At 41.9% G+C, this 16,792-nt stretch overlaps 2 protein-coding genes across 2 annotated transcripts; one reads left to right on the top strand and one right to left on the bottom strand.

Annotated features, from left to right (window-relative positions):
* The first annotated feature begins 4,695 nt into the window (after positions 1–4,695).
* On the top strand, positions 4,696–16,780 carry LOC145704261 (uncharacterized). The gene is made up of 8 exons (XM_081781710.1): positions 4,696–4,931; positions 12,772–12,852; positions 13,287–13,373; positions 14,319–14,450; positions 15,317–15,761; positions 15,805–16,261; positions 16,308–16,449; positions 16,495–16,780. The coding sequence occupies exons 1-8, from the start codon at positions 4,899–4,901 to the stop codon at positions 16,600–16,602; spliced, it is 1,485 nt and encodes a 494-aa protein (XP_081637836.1). The 5' UTR covers positions 4,696–4,898; the 3' UTR covers positions 16,603–16,780.
* Positions 11,247–11,981, bottom strand: LOC145701202 (uncharacterized). The gene is made up of 2 exons (XM_081778432.1): positions 11,918–11,981; positions 11,247–11,872 (listed from the first exon to the last, which is right to left on the bottom strand). The coding sequence occupies exons 1-2, from the start codon at positions 11,979–11,981 to the stop codon at positions 11,310–11,312; spliced, it is 627 nt and encodes a 208-aa protein (XP_081634558.1). The 3' UTR covers positions 11,247–11,309.
* Positions 16,781–16,792: the final 12 nt, after the last annotated feature.

Here is a 16,792-nt window from a genome sequence, read left to right as displayed (position 1 = left end):
TTCATTGAAGATGAAGTTGATCGCATCCGCAACAGAAGGCGACAACGAAGACGAATTCACCAGAAAAGATCAGAGTGATCTAAGCTCAATAAGGGCCCAGCTCGGCGAAGTGCATCTTTTCGAAGGAGGTTCCTTCGAGGTAACGAATAATTTCATCGCCCGCTGCCAAAAAGTTTTCGACTTATGCGTGAAACCGAATATGAAGCTAGAGAAGGAATTCTTAGTCGGCGTCAAATCACGATGCTCGGTTCACGTGACGCACAGGATGGGAACAAACCAGAAGAACTGGGACGAGCTGAAGAAAGAGATTTTTTCAAATTTCTCCGGTGGTATCACTCCGATTCAATCCCTTCAGCGTGCCCTGAATACTCCATACGACAAAAGAAAGGGGTTCAAGAAACTTGCCACGCAGATAAGCCTCAACTTGGAAGCAGCAAGAGCTACTATAGAGAAAAGCCTAAAGAAACAAGAAATAAAAATGGAACGCGGGAGCAGTTCCAACAGTGGGATCACGGTCGTTTCCGAATTGCTGACGATCGATAAATTCATGGAACATCTTGGGGCAAGCATTATGGCGACAGTAATCCAGGTACACCACAACGAGTTGTACAACTCGATGGCGCCAGTATGGAAGAAAATAGGCGATGCTGGCACGCTGGCGGAGCACGCGGAGTATTATCAGTCACAGACAGGCGGAGGCGAAATGACCACATACTACGGACATCAATCATATAGCCAACGGGGCCGATTCAGAAACAGTGGCCAGAACAGAAACAAAGACTCGAGGAGGGGAAGCCACGGAGAAAATCTTAAGCAGGGCACTTCTGGAGGCGGCCAGAGCAATGTAAAAGGAAACAAATTCTACAATAAGAAGAAGTTCATCAAGAACGAAGCCTACCCGAACGAAGAAGAAGATGAAAAATCGGAAGATAACGATGAAGATTACGATTCAACGGAAGAGCACAGAGAACAAACGCTTTTTATCTCAAACCCTCGGGCGGATTTCTCAGTTAGAGCTGATGCGGAGTGCTACGCATCAGACCCGATTAATAAAGAAGTTAGCACACATCAAGTTTTCGCCGGAAGAATACAGCCTCGAGTCGATACTTTTATCCAATCACAGTCCGGCACATTTGCCTCGCTCAACGCACTGGTTGATACTGGGAGTTCTCTAACGATGATATCGCGTGGAAACATTCCATCACAATTGATCGGCGACATCCAAAAATACGACGGTAAAGTGGCCGGAATTGGAGCTGGCACCCTTACAGGTTACATCGATGCCGACGTCCAGATTGGCAAATTTTGGCTGAAAGGCGTAAGAATATTTATTATCGAAAACCAAATACCAATGCTCATCGGGCGCGATGTGATTTTCGATCGAAAAGACGTCAAGTGCATTCCCGATGCCGAAGGATTAAGAATCGTTCACAAAAAATCCAAAAACACCCAAAATCTCGTCGAATATTCTGCTTCGGCGTACCCAGTTAGTCCATTCGAAGCCGTCTTTGGGAGGAAAGCGTCTCCCCGTGGCATCAAAATTCCCGAAAAACAACTCCGACGAGGCACCCACACACGTCGCCAAGTGATTCCATATCAAGCAGGGCCTTCCGCCTGAATCCTTTATAGTCGAGGTAGTCACCATCGTTTCGTTTCTCAATATATTTTACGCACACTATATCTCCGAACACAAACTACCAGCGGAAAACCGTCTCGCCGGCAACAGCGTTTTATGTGGCTCAAAACCCTAATCGCCGAGGTAGAATTCTTACTTTCAAACACTCACATTTGTTTCGCCCGTCTAACGCGCAAGCGCCGAACTCAACAACGATCGTCCAACAGCCTAACGAAAAAGTGGGGGGACATGTGGGATTCGAGCTACTCAACTTGTTCGTCAGACTGTTTTCAAGGTTCACAATATCCTTATTAGGAAATGTTCACATCTGCCTTTTCCACCTGCCACTTCGCTATTACGACTCCGAGTCAGGAGCCGGCATTCTCGATTTTGTAATTTATAATACAGACTACCTTGCCAAACTCGAACAGACTCTGATTGCAGTTCTGAGATCCCACAGAATGTGGAATGGAGCCGCTATAAGAAGACTGCATTTTTGGCTTTATTGCGGCTTTGTTAGACTTGATTGCCCGTTTTTAAAGCTGTAATACAGTTACTCATTCAGATAGGGATCAACAGCTAGCGAAGCAAACAAAGTTTTCCCTTTCTTACAGCAGTTGGACTACCATGAGATTTTTTTAGAGAGGGAGAAGGCCCCTGGCCTCGCTTCCCCGTTTCACTCTCGGAGAAGTCTAGAAATTTCTTTCAGCTCCTGTTGGGTACCTCAGAATAAAGAATTTAGAGTGCGGCGCACTGCGGAAAAATACCGTCATTTGATTGGCTAGCCGCGCTAGGCGCGCGCGGCTAACCTGAGAGTCCCAGAGGGCTTAGGACCCTCAGATTCTCCGATCTCCCTTTAGAAAAAAATCTCATGGTACTTCAAAATCAGTGACGTTTACTTGTGATCTTCCGGAAAGTCTTTTCTTCGAGAAGGGAATATTTGCAGTGGTTAAATTTATGACTGTCAACTCCTGAATTCTCCAGTTTTCGATTGAGTGAATGTGAAAGCATCGATGAAACTGTGGAAATTTTTTCAACGAATATATAAGCAATCTTTTGGGCGTGTCTTTCGAAGAACGCGGACTTTTCCAAAGAGATTTGAAAGCCCAAATTTCCAGAGACGATCTGTTTGCAACCGACAACGTCTACCATCTGCCAGACAAAATTTTACGAGAGGATCAACATTTCAAACATCCTTTTGCAGGGCCCGGTCTGAAGGCTTTGGACGTAGGCCTCTTTACGATTCTGAAGATGATCAAATTCTTTGTGTACCGCAGATTTTGGACGGCTTCTTTATCGACCAAATCATATCAAATTATGAAAGAATAAAAAGATATATTTCTTCAAAGAAAATGAATTATCGAGAAGAACTCATCTAAACCATCTATTTCAATTCTATAAATCCAAATAAAAGTTCAATATCTTTCGTATTTCTTGGTACATTCAAGTGTCTTTTCAGCAAAAAGTAGGTTTTTCCTCACGATTACTCTCCAATCGACATATTCAAGAGCTGCATCAGTGACAAGCATATCCTGCATTTGACAAACGGCGCTCATCCCTTTCCATTTTCTAAAATAGAGCCAGAACAAAGTATCGAAATAAAATCACGTCTCCGAAAAAAAAATCCTCTAAGAAGCCAGATTCCGTATATTTTGCTAGAGCGCGGCAGAACTAAGACGGTACGTGGCCCGGGCGAAAATGCATATTTGTGGAAGTTCGTGAAGCGCGTTTTCTCTCAAAATTGACCAGTGTGTTATGTCTTAGAATGGACCGTACCGCCATGGGTTTTTAGTGAGCCGTCAGTTACGGATTAACTTGAGGTATTTATAAATTACACTGAGTGAGAGTCATTTCTCTGTTCTTTTAGGACCCTGACTCAGGTTTCTACACAGATTGCCGAGCCAAGCGTTTTGGGAAATGAATCAGATGATCATTGATCACTTACAAGTCTATTTTCGACGCGCAGACGAGCACTTTAGATGGCTGCACTTCAAGAGTTTATTCTTTCCCTTGTTATCGTCAAACACTTGCCTCCTCTTTAGACTCATTTTCCTCCGGCTTAGCTTCAATTTATACAGTTGCATGAAACTACCTTTATCGATCGTCCATGTTCTTGGATTTTTATTGTATTCGCTGGAGTATTAGTTGCATACAATAAAATCCTAAGAGCTGCCTCAGAAATGCGCAAGAGTCGCCGTTTTCTGGTTCGCCAGGAATGTGTGAAACTGCTTCAGAATCTGCCCTGAGCTCTGGCACCTGGAGCGCGCAAGTCACGTTTTCGCTGTCCGACGAAATTAACTCCATTATCGTTGATTTCACACTGGAGTTTCATCACTTTTTAAAAGTTAATTCTCGACGCTGTGAACGTCTTGATGCGCTTTGACAAGGGTCGAATATAATTTCTGGAGAATTCACTGCCGACTGATTTATAAAAGGTCAATTCTAGCGCCTTGGAAACCAAGAAAGTTTATTTATAAAAGTTTTTATAGGAATAAAAAGATGTTTTTATTATAGAAAAATTCTCATTAGAAAGAAAATTCAAACTTCTTCAAAACCTCTCCCAAAGATTGTCGACTAAACACGAAATAACCGGCCCAAGATTGTCGATTTTGAAGGCGAAGTTAAGCAAACCAATCCCAAAATCGTCAATCTTGGGATGATTCTTTGAAGTTTTGGATTTTATATTGACTATCTTGGACCACCAATATCGATGTCTGGTAGACAATGCTGGATAGCCGCTTTGGTAATTGGTCATCTTGGAACAGTAGCGTAACAATTCCAACAAAGAAAACTGAGATTTCAATTGATAGAAAGTCCCTATTATGGCATTATTATTTTCCCCGGTCTTGACGCCGATCTTAGCATAATCTGTCCATTTCGAAATCCGCCCTTATTATTTACCATTACGATAGTTATCAGCATAGAAAGCTCGCCGAGCAAATCCCCCCTTTCCCAAGCTCTATTCTCTCCATTCTCTTCAAGAGCGCGATAAAGAGCCGCGCGGCGGTGGAGCTCCAGAGCACCCGCCGCGCTCAGCGCTGAGCGGAATCAACACGGCTCCGAAAAAATTTCTGAAAAAAAAAACGCCGATTTCGCGATTTTTGCCAAGTCCTGATTTTTATCAAAAAGGAAAGCGAGAAGGAAAAAACAATAACAAAGTAACATCGAGATTGGTCAAAAGATTTTTACGCAGAAAATATTAAAAAAAGAGACACAAGCAGAAGAACAATTTTCAAGAAAAAATATTGAAGAAAAAATCATAGAAAAAAAAAACTGCAAGAAAATGGACGTCAATGAACCCCCTCGAAAAGCCACGGTAAGTCGATTGAACAATTTTAACCCGCAAGCGCGTTTTGGCCAATTTATTGGTCATCCAAATTGGCGAATTTCTACGAGCCCATTTCACAAAAAAATGCCGCAGGCGGCTATTTCTTCGATCTGTGGGAAAACCGGAACTAAGAACTTCTTTTTGATTAGCCAATAAATTGGTCAAGATGCGCTATTTTTATTGTCCTTTATTGTGTACTGAAATCATCAACCGGCTTTTCCATGAACATGTTAAAAAGCGTGACCCGTATTCCCAAAAAATCGCGCGCTCAGCGGCCTACAAAGCCCGTGATAAAGATTCCCTCGGTGGCGATAAACTCCCGCTGCGGATGAAGCAGCTCAGCCCTCTCAGGTGTTCTGGATCACGTGATCTTGGGATTCGTGTATCTAAAAACAGTATTTAACGGATCTCTTTGAATCTAAAAAGCCTTAGAAACAGTAGCTAGCAAATTCGAAAACCGCTCGGTCGAGGACTTTTTTCAGATTGTAAAAAATTTACTACGTTTTCAGCGATATTTCGCGGTCGCTTTTCGCGGTCGCCAGCTGCCGAATTAGCGCAGAAATTCGAAATTTTAAATTTTTAAGATTTAAATTTTCGCTTTCAAAAACGAAATTTCCTTTTCACGGATCGTTATTTCATTATTTCCTGCTGACGAGGGAATCAATCATCGCCGACAGGTCAACAAGGCAATTATTCGCTTTTATTGTTGTTTTCAAGGGGGCTTTTGTGTAATGGAGGAAAAAGGGTTGACAGCTGAAAGTATTCCTTTCTGTCAATAACTCGTAATTGACAGGCAGAAAAAAGAGTTTTTATTGAAGGAAATTTTCAATAGAAACTCATTCTGCGGCTTCGAGATAAAAAGAAGATTAAAGCCGCACCTAGCGCGGCTTTTTTTGAGCTCGAAGCCGCAAGCGGCTTCTCGTTATTTTGGGGGGTACTGAATTGTGCCGCCCTGCGCCGCCTTGCGCCGCCCTGCGCCGCCCTGCGCCGCCCTGCGCCGCCCAGCGTCGCCCGGTCCGAAACCATCCGGCTCTCATTCGACCCAACTATGACCTAGGAAACTGTTCTGAACAAGAGCGAGAGTTGGGCCCCGCCAACCCAATGAGTTCTCTACCAGAAAATGCGCGCGTAAGGGCCTCTGGCCCGTCGCGTGCTCAATTTATTTGTGATTTTATGCCAAATTCTGAGTTTGATTGCGAATTACTCTACTGGCACCCAAAATTATAGGATGGCTTTTTTAATTTTCAGACAATTCAAATATGTCAGAATAACTAATTTTATATGAAAATCTAAATTACCCGCTTTTGAAAGACAAAATATCTTCGGATCCGGCGAGACTGGGCGACGCTGGGCGGCGCAGGGCGGCGCAAGGCGGCGCAGGGCGGCACAATTCAGTGTCTCCCGTTATTTTCGACTGACAATACAGTGGTTGATAATAATGAATGAATATTTACTGTAGTTTGTTCCAAGGCCGAGGAGATAAATTTGCACAGTCATTCAGAAGCGATAGAAGTAGCGCTCGATATTTACAGTACGATGATTTTTTCCATCGCGCTCAGTCACCCTGGGTACAATAAAAATCAGAGTTATTTTCAACAAATTTGAATTGTCCATCTTTGATCTTTTTCAATAAGTCAAATAATAAATCATACAGTTAAAATTACTCACGCAATGTAGGGAAAAATGAAGAAAAGGGAATATTTGTCCCTTTTTGTGCATTTTTCCTTTTATGAGTTAAAAATTGTAATTATCCCTTTTCGATTTATAGCCATAAATTTAAATCGTAAATCTCGACCCAAATTGGATTCCGAAACTGCTTTCTTTCCTTCCTACATCAAAAACTTCAACAGATTGAACAAACAGTTTTCCGTCGCTTATTTTCATTTGGCAATTAAATTTGGCAGGAACATAAAACAGCTTCGGCATTTCTGAATTACAGAAATTCTGCTCCTTTCAGTTTAATTTGCACAACGGTCCCGACGTGCTCAAGAAGAACGTGATAAACAGAATTATCAGTACACTGGCCATATCGCTGAAATTTTATAATTTGGGAAATACACGGCCGCTCTTCCAGGTTAAATATTTTTTATTTTATATTTAAAATGAAAACGAGCTTTTTATTAGTCGATTTTAGGGCGAATTTAACGCTTATTCTCATGTTAAAATCCGAAAAAAGATCATTATCTTTGAGAAAACCCTCCTAATATTCAACAAACAAAAAACGTCAGGTTCACGAAAAAGGGATGACGAGAACCTTATCTCGTTTCAATTTCATTTCGCGTCGGAATAATGAATCCGTCCGTTCACTGAATTTTACAACCGGGCTTCGCTCATTGTAAAACAGCAGATTCATAAATAACGAGTCCTTTTTTATTCAATTTACGCGCCAAGAGTTAAGTTTTACGAGCGCGCTACTTTCAAAAAATTGAACTATGAACATAAAAACTGTTAAATTGATGCTCTCTCTGCTGGGAACTTGGCCGTCAGCCGAGCAATATCGCAAATTAAAAAATCGCGATTCATTTAATTAATCTTGGTTTTATGGGGCTTGATGATTTCAAAAAATTTTGCGGGCCTGGAACTCGTCAAAAACTTCTTGTCTTGTTTTGTAGAGCTCGTCGAGACGAGTCGAATGATATATAAAACTCCTGACAGTTTCAAGATTTTCCGCCAAAAAAAGTGATAAGAAGGTGTCTTATCAAAAATTTTCTGACTGGCGCCGTTTTTGTTCTAGAAAAGCTGAGGTGATGCTTGACCCCGGAAAATGATCCTCATGGTCTGTTCTATTCCGGCAAAAATTTCAGCTCGTCCTCACATATCCTGCTGTGCTTATCAGCGAAAAATCAAAAAATTAGTGCATTTTGTTGTCGCTGCACGTTCCTAGTTTCCGGCCCATTTACAGTCCCATTTTCCTTGGAAAATGAAATTTAACGATAAACTCGGCTGGGTATATGATGACGAGCTGAAATTTTTGCCGGAATAGAACAGACCATGAGGATCATTTTCCGGGGTCAAGCATCACCTCAGCTTTTCTAGAACAAAACGGCGCCGGTCAGAAAATTTTTGATAAGACACCTTCTTATCACTTTTTTGGCGGAAAATCTTGAAACTGTCCGGAGTTTTATATATCATTCGACTCGTCTCGACGAGCTCTACAAAACTAGACAAGAAGTTTTTGACGATTTCCGGGCCCGCGAATTTTTTAAATCATCCTTTTGTCGAGTTTAATTAACTCATTAAATTTCATAAAAATCATCGAGGAAAGTACGGTATCTAGCGCCGAGTGCTTGTTTTCAGATCCAGAGCCAAATCCGGAAAGGATTTTCGTGGATCATCCCCGCGAGGATTTCCCCATTTGGCCAGATTTATATGTTGTTGATTGAGCCCAAAAGCCAAAAGGGATTTTGGGTGGTCCTTTCCAACAAGTTCCGAAAGTAAACAAAACACATAACGACCATATTTCTAACAATACTGATTTTATTCTGCTGAATTCGGTAGAACCAGGGTCACTTGTTTGCACCGGCAGTACCGTAGTTTCGCGCTAAGACAACGTTTTTACCAAAGACTGAAAGTTCGCGAAATCGTTTGGAAAATCAGGGGAAAAGAAGCCGCGAAGAGCAGCACCCCTGACGTTGATATTTTGATAACAAATCAGGCAGAATCCGCAAGGTCACGCAACATCGTTTCATAATTGGAAGAGCCATCAATTAGCAAACAAGGCGTGAAAAATAATTTTTCAAAAATCCCCGATTCAGCAGTTTTTATCCGAAATGGTTTAATTTAGAGACATTTCTGTAAAAGGGCGACATCCTAAACTCATTTTGAAAATCGAAGATAAGCTCCAATCACGTTTTTTCCTCCTTGATGATTTTGCTAATCACGATTTAGTCATTCTAGCTTTTTCATCGCGAAACCTAAAACTAAGCGCTGAATCTTATAATCCGCTGTTCTCCTTAATCGAGCCCTAAAATTGATTATTCAAAAGAGCCATTTCCAGCGCTAGAAATTTTTGACTCAAACTGTAGTTGTCGAATTTCACGCTAGGCTGGACTAGTCACTACTGAGCTTGAAACGCCCGCTTTTGGTGCTGCCAGGCAAAAGAACAAAGGAAAACATGCCGGATTTTGTTACACCCCGAGTTGTAGTGCTTTGAACGGTACTTTGGCGCCCAGTCAAGTATGGAAGATGCCGATTCAACATGAATTTTGACCGTCGATGGGGTTAGATGAGTTCTTTCCTTGAATATCAAAAAAAAAATCGAGAAGCCGGTTGCGGCTTCGAGTAGAAAAATGAAAGAGCCGCGCCAAGCGCGGCTTTAATTTTATTAGAGTCGAAGCCGCAAGCGGCTTCTCGATTTTTAATTGAAATAGAAAGAATAATAAGGGGTCACTACAATAAGTAGGTCAGAAAATGCATTCTAAAGAATTCAGATATGTTGACTACACACTCTATATTTTTCTTGTGTGTGAAGTGGGATTAGTATATTTGTGTCATGTCTCACTCTCTTTCTTTTCGGTTCTCTGCCAAATTCACCACCATTCTGAGCCAAATGCGAAATGTTAAATGCAAATGCAAAGCTGCCGAATTGAAAGCATTTCGCTTCCACAACTTGGCTCCCTTTGTCATCGAAAGAGGGATCACGTGACGCAAGGCCAAAATGTGACAGGAAAGGTGATGGCGACAGTGATGAATTCGGAGATCCATTCCAGGCGAGATGCCACGCCTGCGGTTCAAAAAGCCGACCGAAAGTTTGAGGTCTCGAATTTAACCAGGAATGATAACGCGATATTTCCAGCTACTTTGTACCTTAATTGAGGGGGTTAAATCAGGGTTGTGGTTTTTAATTCGATTGAAAGAGGGTGTACTTTTACTTTTTGATTTTAGACTCTTTTCTTATTTGCTCGAATTGAGTGATCTTATAATGAGCAATCCGTTCAGGTACCGTTTTGGGATTTGAGATTTTTAGAACGTGAAATTCAATAAAACGCGCGTCACAATTTATTATCCCACGATTGAGCTAATGGCTTTGCGAAAATCGCAAATTTTTCGCGCTCTCTAAAATAAGCAAAGTGGCCACGTAACGATTCGCGGGAAAAATGAAGCTGCATCATCCTTTTCAGACAGCGAAAACCGCTCCGAAGTTCTTTAAACGCCTGTAATTGCTAATTCCGCTGCAGCAAATCCAGCTCACGTCTCTCTACCCGCCAAGTGGCATCGCCACTTGTCCATGTTTTCGCAAGCACACGTACATAACAGGGTAGCCACTCTAGCAAGAAAAAATTATAGGGGCGCCGGTCTTCTTGGAGAGCAAAAATAATATTTTTCAGCTTTGGAAGAGAAAAAAACGGTTATCTTTGAAATTTTCCGAATTAATGATAATATTTGTTGAAGAGAGTTTTTTCTTTGGTAAGAGATAAAGTAGCTTTCCTTTTTTTCTTTATCAGTCTGATACGCAATTTAGAGTGCTTTTTCTAGTAAAAATCGAAAAGCCGCTTGCGGCTTTGAGTCTCAAATAATTTAAGCCGCGCTGAGCGCGGCTCTTTCATTTTATTTATTTTGAATTTTCTTGCGGCTTCGAGTCAAAAAATGAAAGAGCCGCGCTTTGCGCGGCTTAAATTATATGAGACTCGAAGCCGCAAGCGGCTTCTCGATAACTACAGTCAGAGACTTGTGATTAGAGATTTCATAATATTATGATTTTGAAAGTAAAATAAGGGCTTAGAAACTGTAATCCCTTGTGACATGAAAATTTCTGATCGAGGTAGATTTTTCGGCCGCGCTATCAGCCAGAAAATTCCCCTGAGAACATGAAGGAGTTCGTGATTTGCGCCACATGTGACACGCGCCTTCTAATTTTCTTTAGAAACAGTGATGAGCCGATGTCATAATCTCATTCCACGTGAATTCGGGAGGACCCGACTCTCCAGATTTTTGTGAACAGATAATTGTTTTTTCCAAAAACACAAGCTTTTTTCACCAACGATTTTTCACGAGAACTTCTATTGCGAATTTTAAAATTTGTATTCGAAACTTGAGTTCAATAAATTTAAAGGGATCAAAAGAGGAGCGATTCCAGGGTCGCGAAAATTGGATTGCAAAACCCCCTTTTCACTAAAATGAAATTTACGAAGGTTGAAAATGGATGTTTGTGGCGACTCAGGATTACGGGATAAGAGGATCACTTGGGCGCTGATTCTAAAATGCGCCAGTCTTTTTTTCTGAGACTCGCAAGTCCCAATAATTAGTTCCGGAAAAACGTTCCATAACATTTTTTCAGTCTAAGAAAGACGAATTGGCTTTTTGATTTGGAATATTTATTTTCAAAAAATCTAAAGAAAAAGTTTAAAATGCTTGAAAATGGAGGATTTACTCTACTTCGATGTCTGAACAGGCAGAAAAGTACTCGTACTCTGAGCAGCTCAAGAAATGTTCATCCGTGCTTGTGATTGATGAATTATCATTATCGGTTTCGGGGATTGAAGAGATTTCGCTGAGGGAAGCTTCGATGTATTCTTCCTCGACGTCGGTTATTGCCAATATTGGTGAGGTGGGTTCTTCTTCTTGAGCCACGGGCAGAGAGGCTTCAACAAGCGAGGGTTCGAAATGAATCAAGACATCGGTTGGTTCTTCCTCGCTAAAAGACTCCATCGATCCGATGGTTTGATCTTCGCCGAGGATTGAAAATCCAGTGATCTGAACGCCAGTCTGAAGATTCCGGATGCTCTCGATCTCTTCAAATGTAGAGTTGGGTTCTGGAGACGAAGGACCGTCCTCGAAGCCAGTGTCGAAAGCAGGATCGACGGATGTTGAGTCAGCTTGAGCTTCGTCGAGGACATCTTCGTGCACGGAGATTTCTGCAATCACCTTCTTCTTTGCTGCGTAGATTCGATTGTATAGTTGCACTCCAATGTCCACAGCTACATAAAGCGCTTAAAAACAGTAATTGAAGTGCGGCTTCTTTTTGATGATTTTACCAAGAAACCCGAGGGAGATTTCCACAGCCCGTCGACGAAGCTCGTGACTCAGTGGCTTGAGCATGCTTTAAACTAACCGATTGAATTTTTGAAAGACAACATCAACTATGATCATCTAGAAAATCACCAAAAACCAACCATAAAGGCGGAGAATAAGCGTGGCAGGGATGTTCCTGTTCTTGTCTTTTCCACAAACAAATAAATCACGAGGAGTAATGAGTTTAAATCTGACAAATTCCTTTTCAAGCTCCGAGCATTTTTCAAAAGACGTCAAGTTTATACGACGCGGTAGGTACTAACGCGCGAATAAAGCTTCAATTTATTGCTCTGAGCAGATGGCTAAGTACGCGCGTTTTAAAATTGTGGCGGTTAATTACTAATCTGGGTCGGGATTGTTACTGTTTTTGTTGAAAATAAGCCCCTTTTGAACAATTATTGAGGCCAACAAAAGTGCAAGAGTGCAAAAATGACGCTCAAAAAACCTAACAACAAAATGTTTTTGGAAACGTGTTCTGAATCTTTCGCGAAAATATACGCCAATGTTGACAGTTTTATCATCTTCTGCAAAACCTCAAAGGCACAGCTGTATTCAGAATAACTGACGCGCGCCTTACACGATAAGAACATACTTTTGGCGCTACTCCAAATTCAACAACTAACTTAACTTGCTCGTTAATCCAGAAGAAAGCTAGGAATTCTTTTCTTTCAGTAGTCAGAAAGTATAATTTATTCATTTAAAATTCCCTCCATTCTCTTTGTCTTGGCGCCGCTCCAGCGTGTGTCAGATGTCGTTGTTGATTTCAGTCTTCAATTTTCGCGTTGATGGATACTTTTAATAATCCTCATTTTTTCAGTATATTGGCTCGTTTCCAGTGACCTTGGGGAATCCACGTGATCGCGCGCAGTTCATCGCCAAACAACTCGACAGTATCAACGTAAGTTTGAAAAACTTCTTATCAATATTTCGTCCCCCGCCGAGTCTTAACAAAATATCCTTTTTCACAGGAACGTTTTGTTACGACTCTCAATTATACAAGCATAAAAACATAGAAAATCTAAGCTGAAAGCAACTCATTATTTCCGAGTCTCTTATCACCGAGGTCTCCCGCTGTGCTTTGTTTATCAGATAACGCATAAACTTCCACATTTCTATATGTCATAGCATTTCCTTATCGCTATTTTCTAACACCATATTTCGACAAGTTTTCTTATGCTAAATTTCATGTTATCATTTCTCCTGAAGCACTTTGCCTCTCGAGAGCTGGCTTATCATAAGGCACTTTTTTTTTGTAGACACCCTTACTTAAAACTTTAAATTAGAGCCCTTATAAAATTCTAGTGTCACGCTTTTCTTAAAAAACTTTTTCAGAGAGATCCGGCTACCAAAACGACTGGGACCAGTGTTGTGATCAGTATGGCACTGTGTGGAATTAAAGTATCCTCCTTGAACGCTCAGGTAATTTTTTTTTCCAAAGAGGGTCCTTAATTTTTAAAGAGGAGGAAATTGACTCGAAATTATTTTGAATGCTTCTTTCCGTGTAAATTTAAGGGTGGCCTTTAAGAGGGTCCCCTCTGTTAGCATTTTCCCTGCGAAAAGAAGACTCTTCAATCATCGAAAAAAGAGTCCTATCTGCATCACAGGTGGCAATTTATCAGTCGAAGAAATGCTCACAGAGTATGCAAGAATGCGCGCAGTTCATCACTTACTTACGAAACAGAAAGTTGAGTGAGAAACTAAAGCAGTACTACAGTGTAGTTGCTATCTAAAGTCGATAGTAGTAGCTTGAGCTGGAAAATAGCTTGATTCTAAAAATCTGAGCCATACTTGCCGCGAGTTTCTTTTGTGATAACTTATCACTGACCATTTGAACGTGTCCCACCGCGGTAGGAAATCTTATGGCCACCAATTCTAAACACACTTCCGCGTTTTTTGATGTGTCCTAATTTGAGATAAACTGTTGTTAAACGAACGGTAGTGTAATTACATCATTCCAAAACAGGCAAAAGGAAGCACAATACCATCCGCCCGGCATAAGGGGTTTTTCTTGAGTCTACAAAGAGCTTCCAGAAGGCAAAACTGATAGTGATAGCAGTACACCGGCGACTGAAAACACCACTGATAAGCAGAAGCAGGGTTCAATGGGCAGAACATTCCGCCTGTCACGTGGGCGCGAATTTCGCCCTTGTCAGGATGATAAAACGGGCGGTTGCATTGAATAACGAGAAGCTAGTCTTGGAATTTTGGAAATTCTTCGGCAAGAACTTTGCATAACGATTTCCTCTCGCGTCAAAACTGATCGAGCAGGGTCCACTCGGTCTATTTATTTGGACGAAAAGCTGTCTGAATTGTTTTAATAAACGGCAATAAAAGCTTTTGATCTAAAAATACCTTATTCCTTAGGAAACCTACATGGTCCATGCTCTCCGAAGAGTCTCCTTCTCAACCTGTCTCTCTGAACTCTTCGCTTTCGCCGCACGTGACCCTGGCCAGCCCTTGAATCGTCAGTACTGTCACGTTTTTCGAACACCATCGGTAAGTCTAATCAATCTTCATAACATTGAAAAATCCTCCGGTATTCAAACGTTGAGGAAAGACGCTCTTGAAAACTAAGAATGTACCAGAGAGAAAGTCCAGCTGCTGATTTAATCATAGTTTCGGCAGCGAGTATCGTTCGTTTCTGAAGTATTGTAATCAAAAAACGAGAAAACGTCAATAAATTATTTTTCTGTCGAATTTGACAGGCGGACATTTTTTTTTTAAATTTGGCCTAAACAGAAAGTTGTCATTCAAGCCAATTTAGATAACAAATAGTATGTTAGTTCAAAAACACTTGTCATACAATATAGAACTACAACTTAGATAAGCCCAAATTGAACACGTGATTACTCAACCACGTGTTTGATTAGAGCATCCGCCATTTTACACGTGCGCGTATACTGCAATAATAATCGTCCATGAAAATCGCAAGTCGCATAAAAGACCTCCTTATCATCCTCCTCATTTGCAATCGATTTCATGGCGCCTTTGCGGTGCGGCCATTTTGTCCGCCCGCTCATCCTTCGCCCTGCGCTACGTTATCTAGGGCGGTTAAAGCTGAAAAGAAAAATCTCGGCTTATCGTTTAATTAAGCCGAATAAGGAGGCCGCTTTTCAAGTTAATTTGCTTTAACCCGCAGGTATTCTGATAAAGCGACACGCTAGAATTAGACCTTGAGAAAAGACCGTTCTAATAAACCGGTCCGGTATTAGGCAAAAAATGCTGCTGAGGGTATCATTATTACCTGACGCTGCGGCTTCTTCTTGAAAGTCAAAACTACTAGTTTAACGAATTCTATCTTTCTCTTACTCTGCTGTCTTAAGAATTTTTATGTTGTCTTCGTTATTTATGTTTACTTCCAGGCCGACATTCTAAACTCCGTCATCGGCGGCGCATTCCAATCCGCCTACACCATCCGGAAGGGAAGCTCAACTGAAGCTCCACCCGCAGATGAACGTTCCTCCTCGCGAATGTCAGAACTATCAACAATGTCGACAGCTTCCTGCGCGTTTCCGAACCAGACGCGCGCTATTCCACTGACTTCTACTCTCGACTCTGGCGCTGAGCCCGTCTCAACGAGCTCTGCTGACGATTGCTTCGAGCCTTGCTATCTTGAAAGTGTTGAGGATACTTTCTGCAACTTCCGTCACGACTACGATCCAAGCTCTAACACGAACAGAACAGCCGCCTCTGGCCCTGGTTCATCGAGCATTGGCACCTCTTCTGACAGATCCAACACCCGCCCAATGGCGGATTACAAGTCACCAAGCACGACAGTTAGAAGCAAGACATCAGCCCACTCTGATGGTATGTTTTTCCCAGATTACTCAAAATTAACATTCATCCTTAGATTCTGCCATCAGCAGCCTCGCTGACGACCTCGAGCGCAGGGTTATCCTCGAGATTGAGAAAAACGCCAAGGACGACGTGGTCAGCTCAAAATCCAACAACCGCCGTTCATCAACCGGACCTCGACGCTCGCTTCGCTCGCTCGTCCGCCGCACTGCTCAAAACAATGATTCGGGCATTCCAAGCTCTACTGCTTCTTTCGCTCAAAGCGCCAAATCTAGCGCCCAACTCGGACAAACGCACTCCACCACAAATACAGGCCACAAACAGGGCCCCTTCGGGATTAAGCACGAGACCGCCACGATTAAAAAGTCAACCAGTCACTTTGAAAACTTCGCCAACTTTGTGAAAACAAATCCTGTGGCGCGAAAGCTGCGTCTACTCGCCCCTGGTGACTCTTATCACGATTTGGACAGTCGACTGCGCGTGGCCAAGTGGTACCACCAGGGCCTCCCAAAGTAAGTTCAACCCGCAATGACAAAATTAACAAACGGTTTTTTCCAGGGACATTGGAATCTCTGTTCTCTGTCAATCTTCTCTTGGCACATTTTTGGTGCTCAACAATTCCGCTTTGTTGGTAAGAGGCATTGAGCATGTTCACGAATATCAACTGGTCAAAGAGAGCAAAATCGGATGGTACATCAAGGTATGTTCCGAAATTCAAAAACTGAAATCAACAAGGACTCACTAGGGCTCCTCCCGAGCATTTCCCCATCTTTTGATGCTGGTAGCGCACTATCAAACACACCGCGATATTCTCCCTCTTTTGCTCGACTCTGCACCGATTCCTGCCTCCTGAAACCATCAATGAAGAAAGAGATAATCTGTACAAATTAAAAACAATACTTTCCAAAGTTCAACAATATTCCCGTGTTAGCTGAAACAGCCCAATTGTGGAAGTGGATTTCTTTGTAAATAACCCTGCCAGAACGTTGTCGTCAAACTAATATCTCAAATTGATCACAAATAAATTGAGAACAAATTGACCA

Source organism: Oikopleura dioica, chromosome 1 (assembly GCF_907165135.1).
Source record: "Oikopleura dioica chromosome 1, OKI2018_I68_1.0, whole genome shotgun sequence".
Lineage (NCBI taxonomy): Eukaryota > Metazoa > Chordata > Appendicularia > Copelata > Oikopleuridae > Oikopleura > Oikopleura dioica.
The sequence above is the reverse complement of the archived record's forward strand: the minus strand, read 5'-3'. Positions and strand labels throughout refer to the sequence as shown.

What these genes read in the sequence shown, in the direction of transcription:
- LOC145704261 (XM_081781710.1), top strand. Translation starts at nt 4,899, where the DNA reads ATGGACGTCAATGAACCCCCTCGAAAAGCCACG. An exon ending in AACCCCCTCGAAAAGCCACG is followed by an intron (nt 4,932 to 12,771) that starts GTAAGTCGATTG and finishes TCATTTTTTCAG; the next exon opens with TATATTGGCTCGTTTCCAGT. An exon ending in AAATCGGATGGTACATCAAG is followed by an intron (nt 16,450 to 16,494) that starts GTATGTTCCGAA and finishes AGGACTCACTAG; the next exon opens with GGCTCCTCCCGAGCATTTCC.
- LOC145701202 (XM_081778432.1), bottom strand. Translation starts at nt 11,981, where the DNA reads ATGCTCAAGCCACTGAGTCACGAGCTTCGTCGACGGGCTGTGGAAATC. An exon ending in AATCTCCCTCGGGTTTCTTG is followed by an intron (nt 11,873 to 11,917) that starts GTAAAATCATCA and finishes ACTGTTTTTAAG; the next exon opens with CGCTTTATGTAGCTGTGGAC.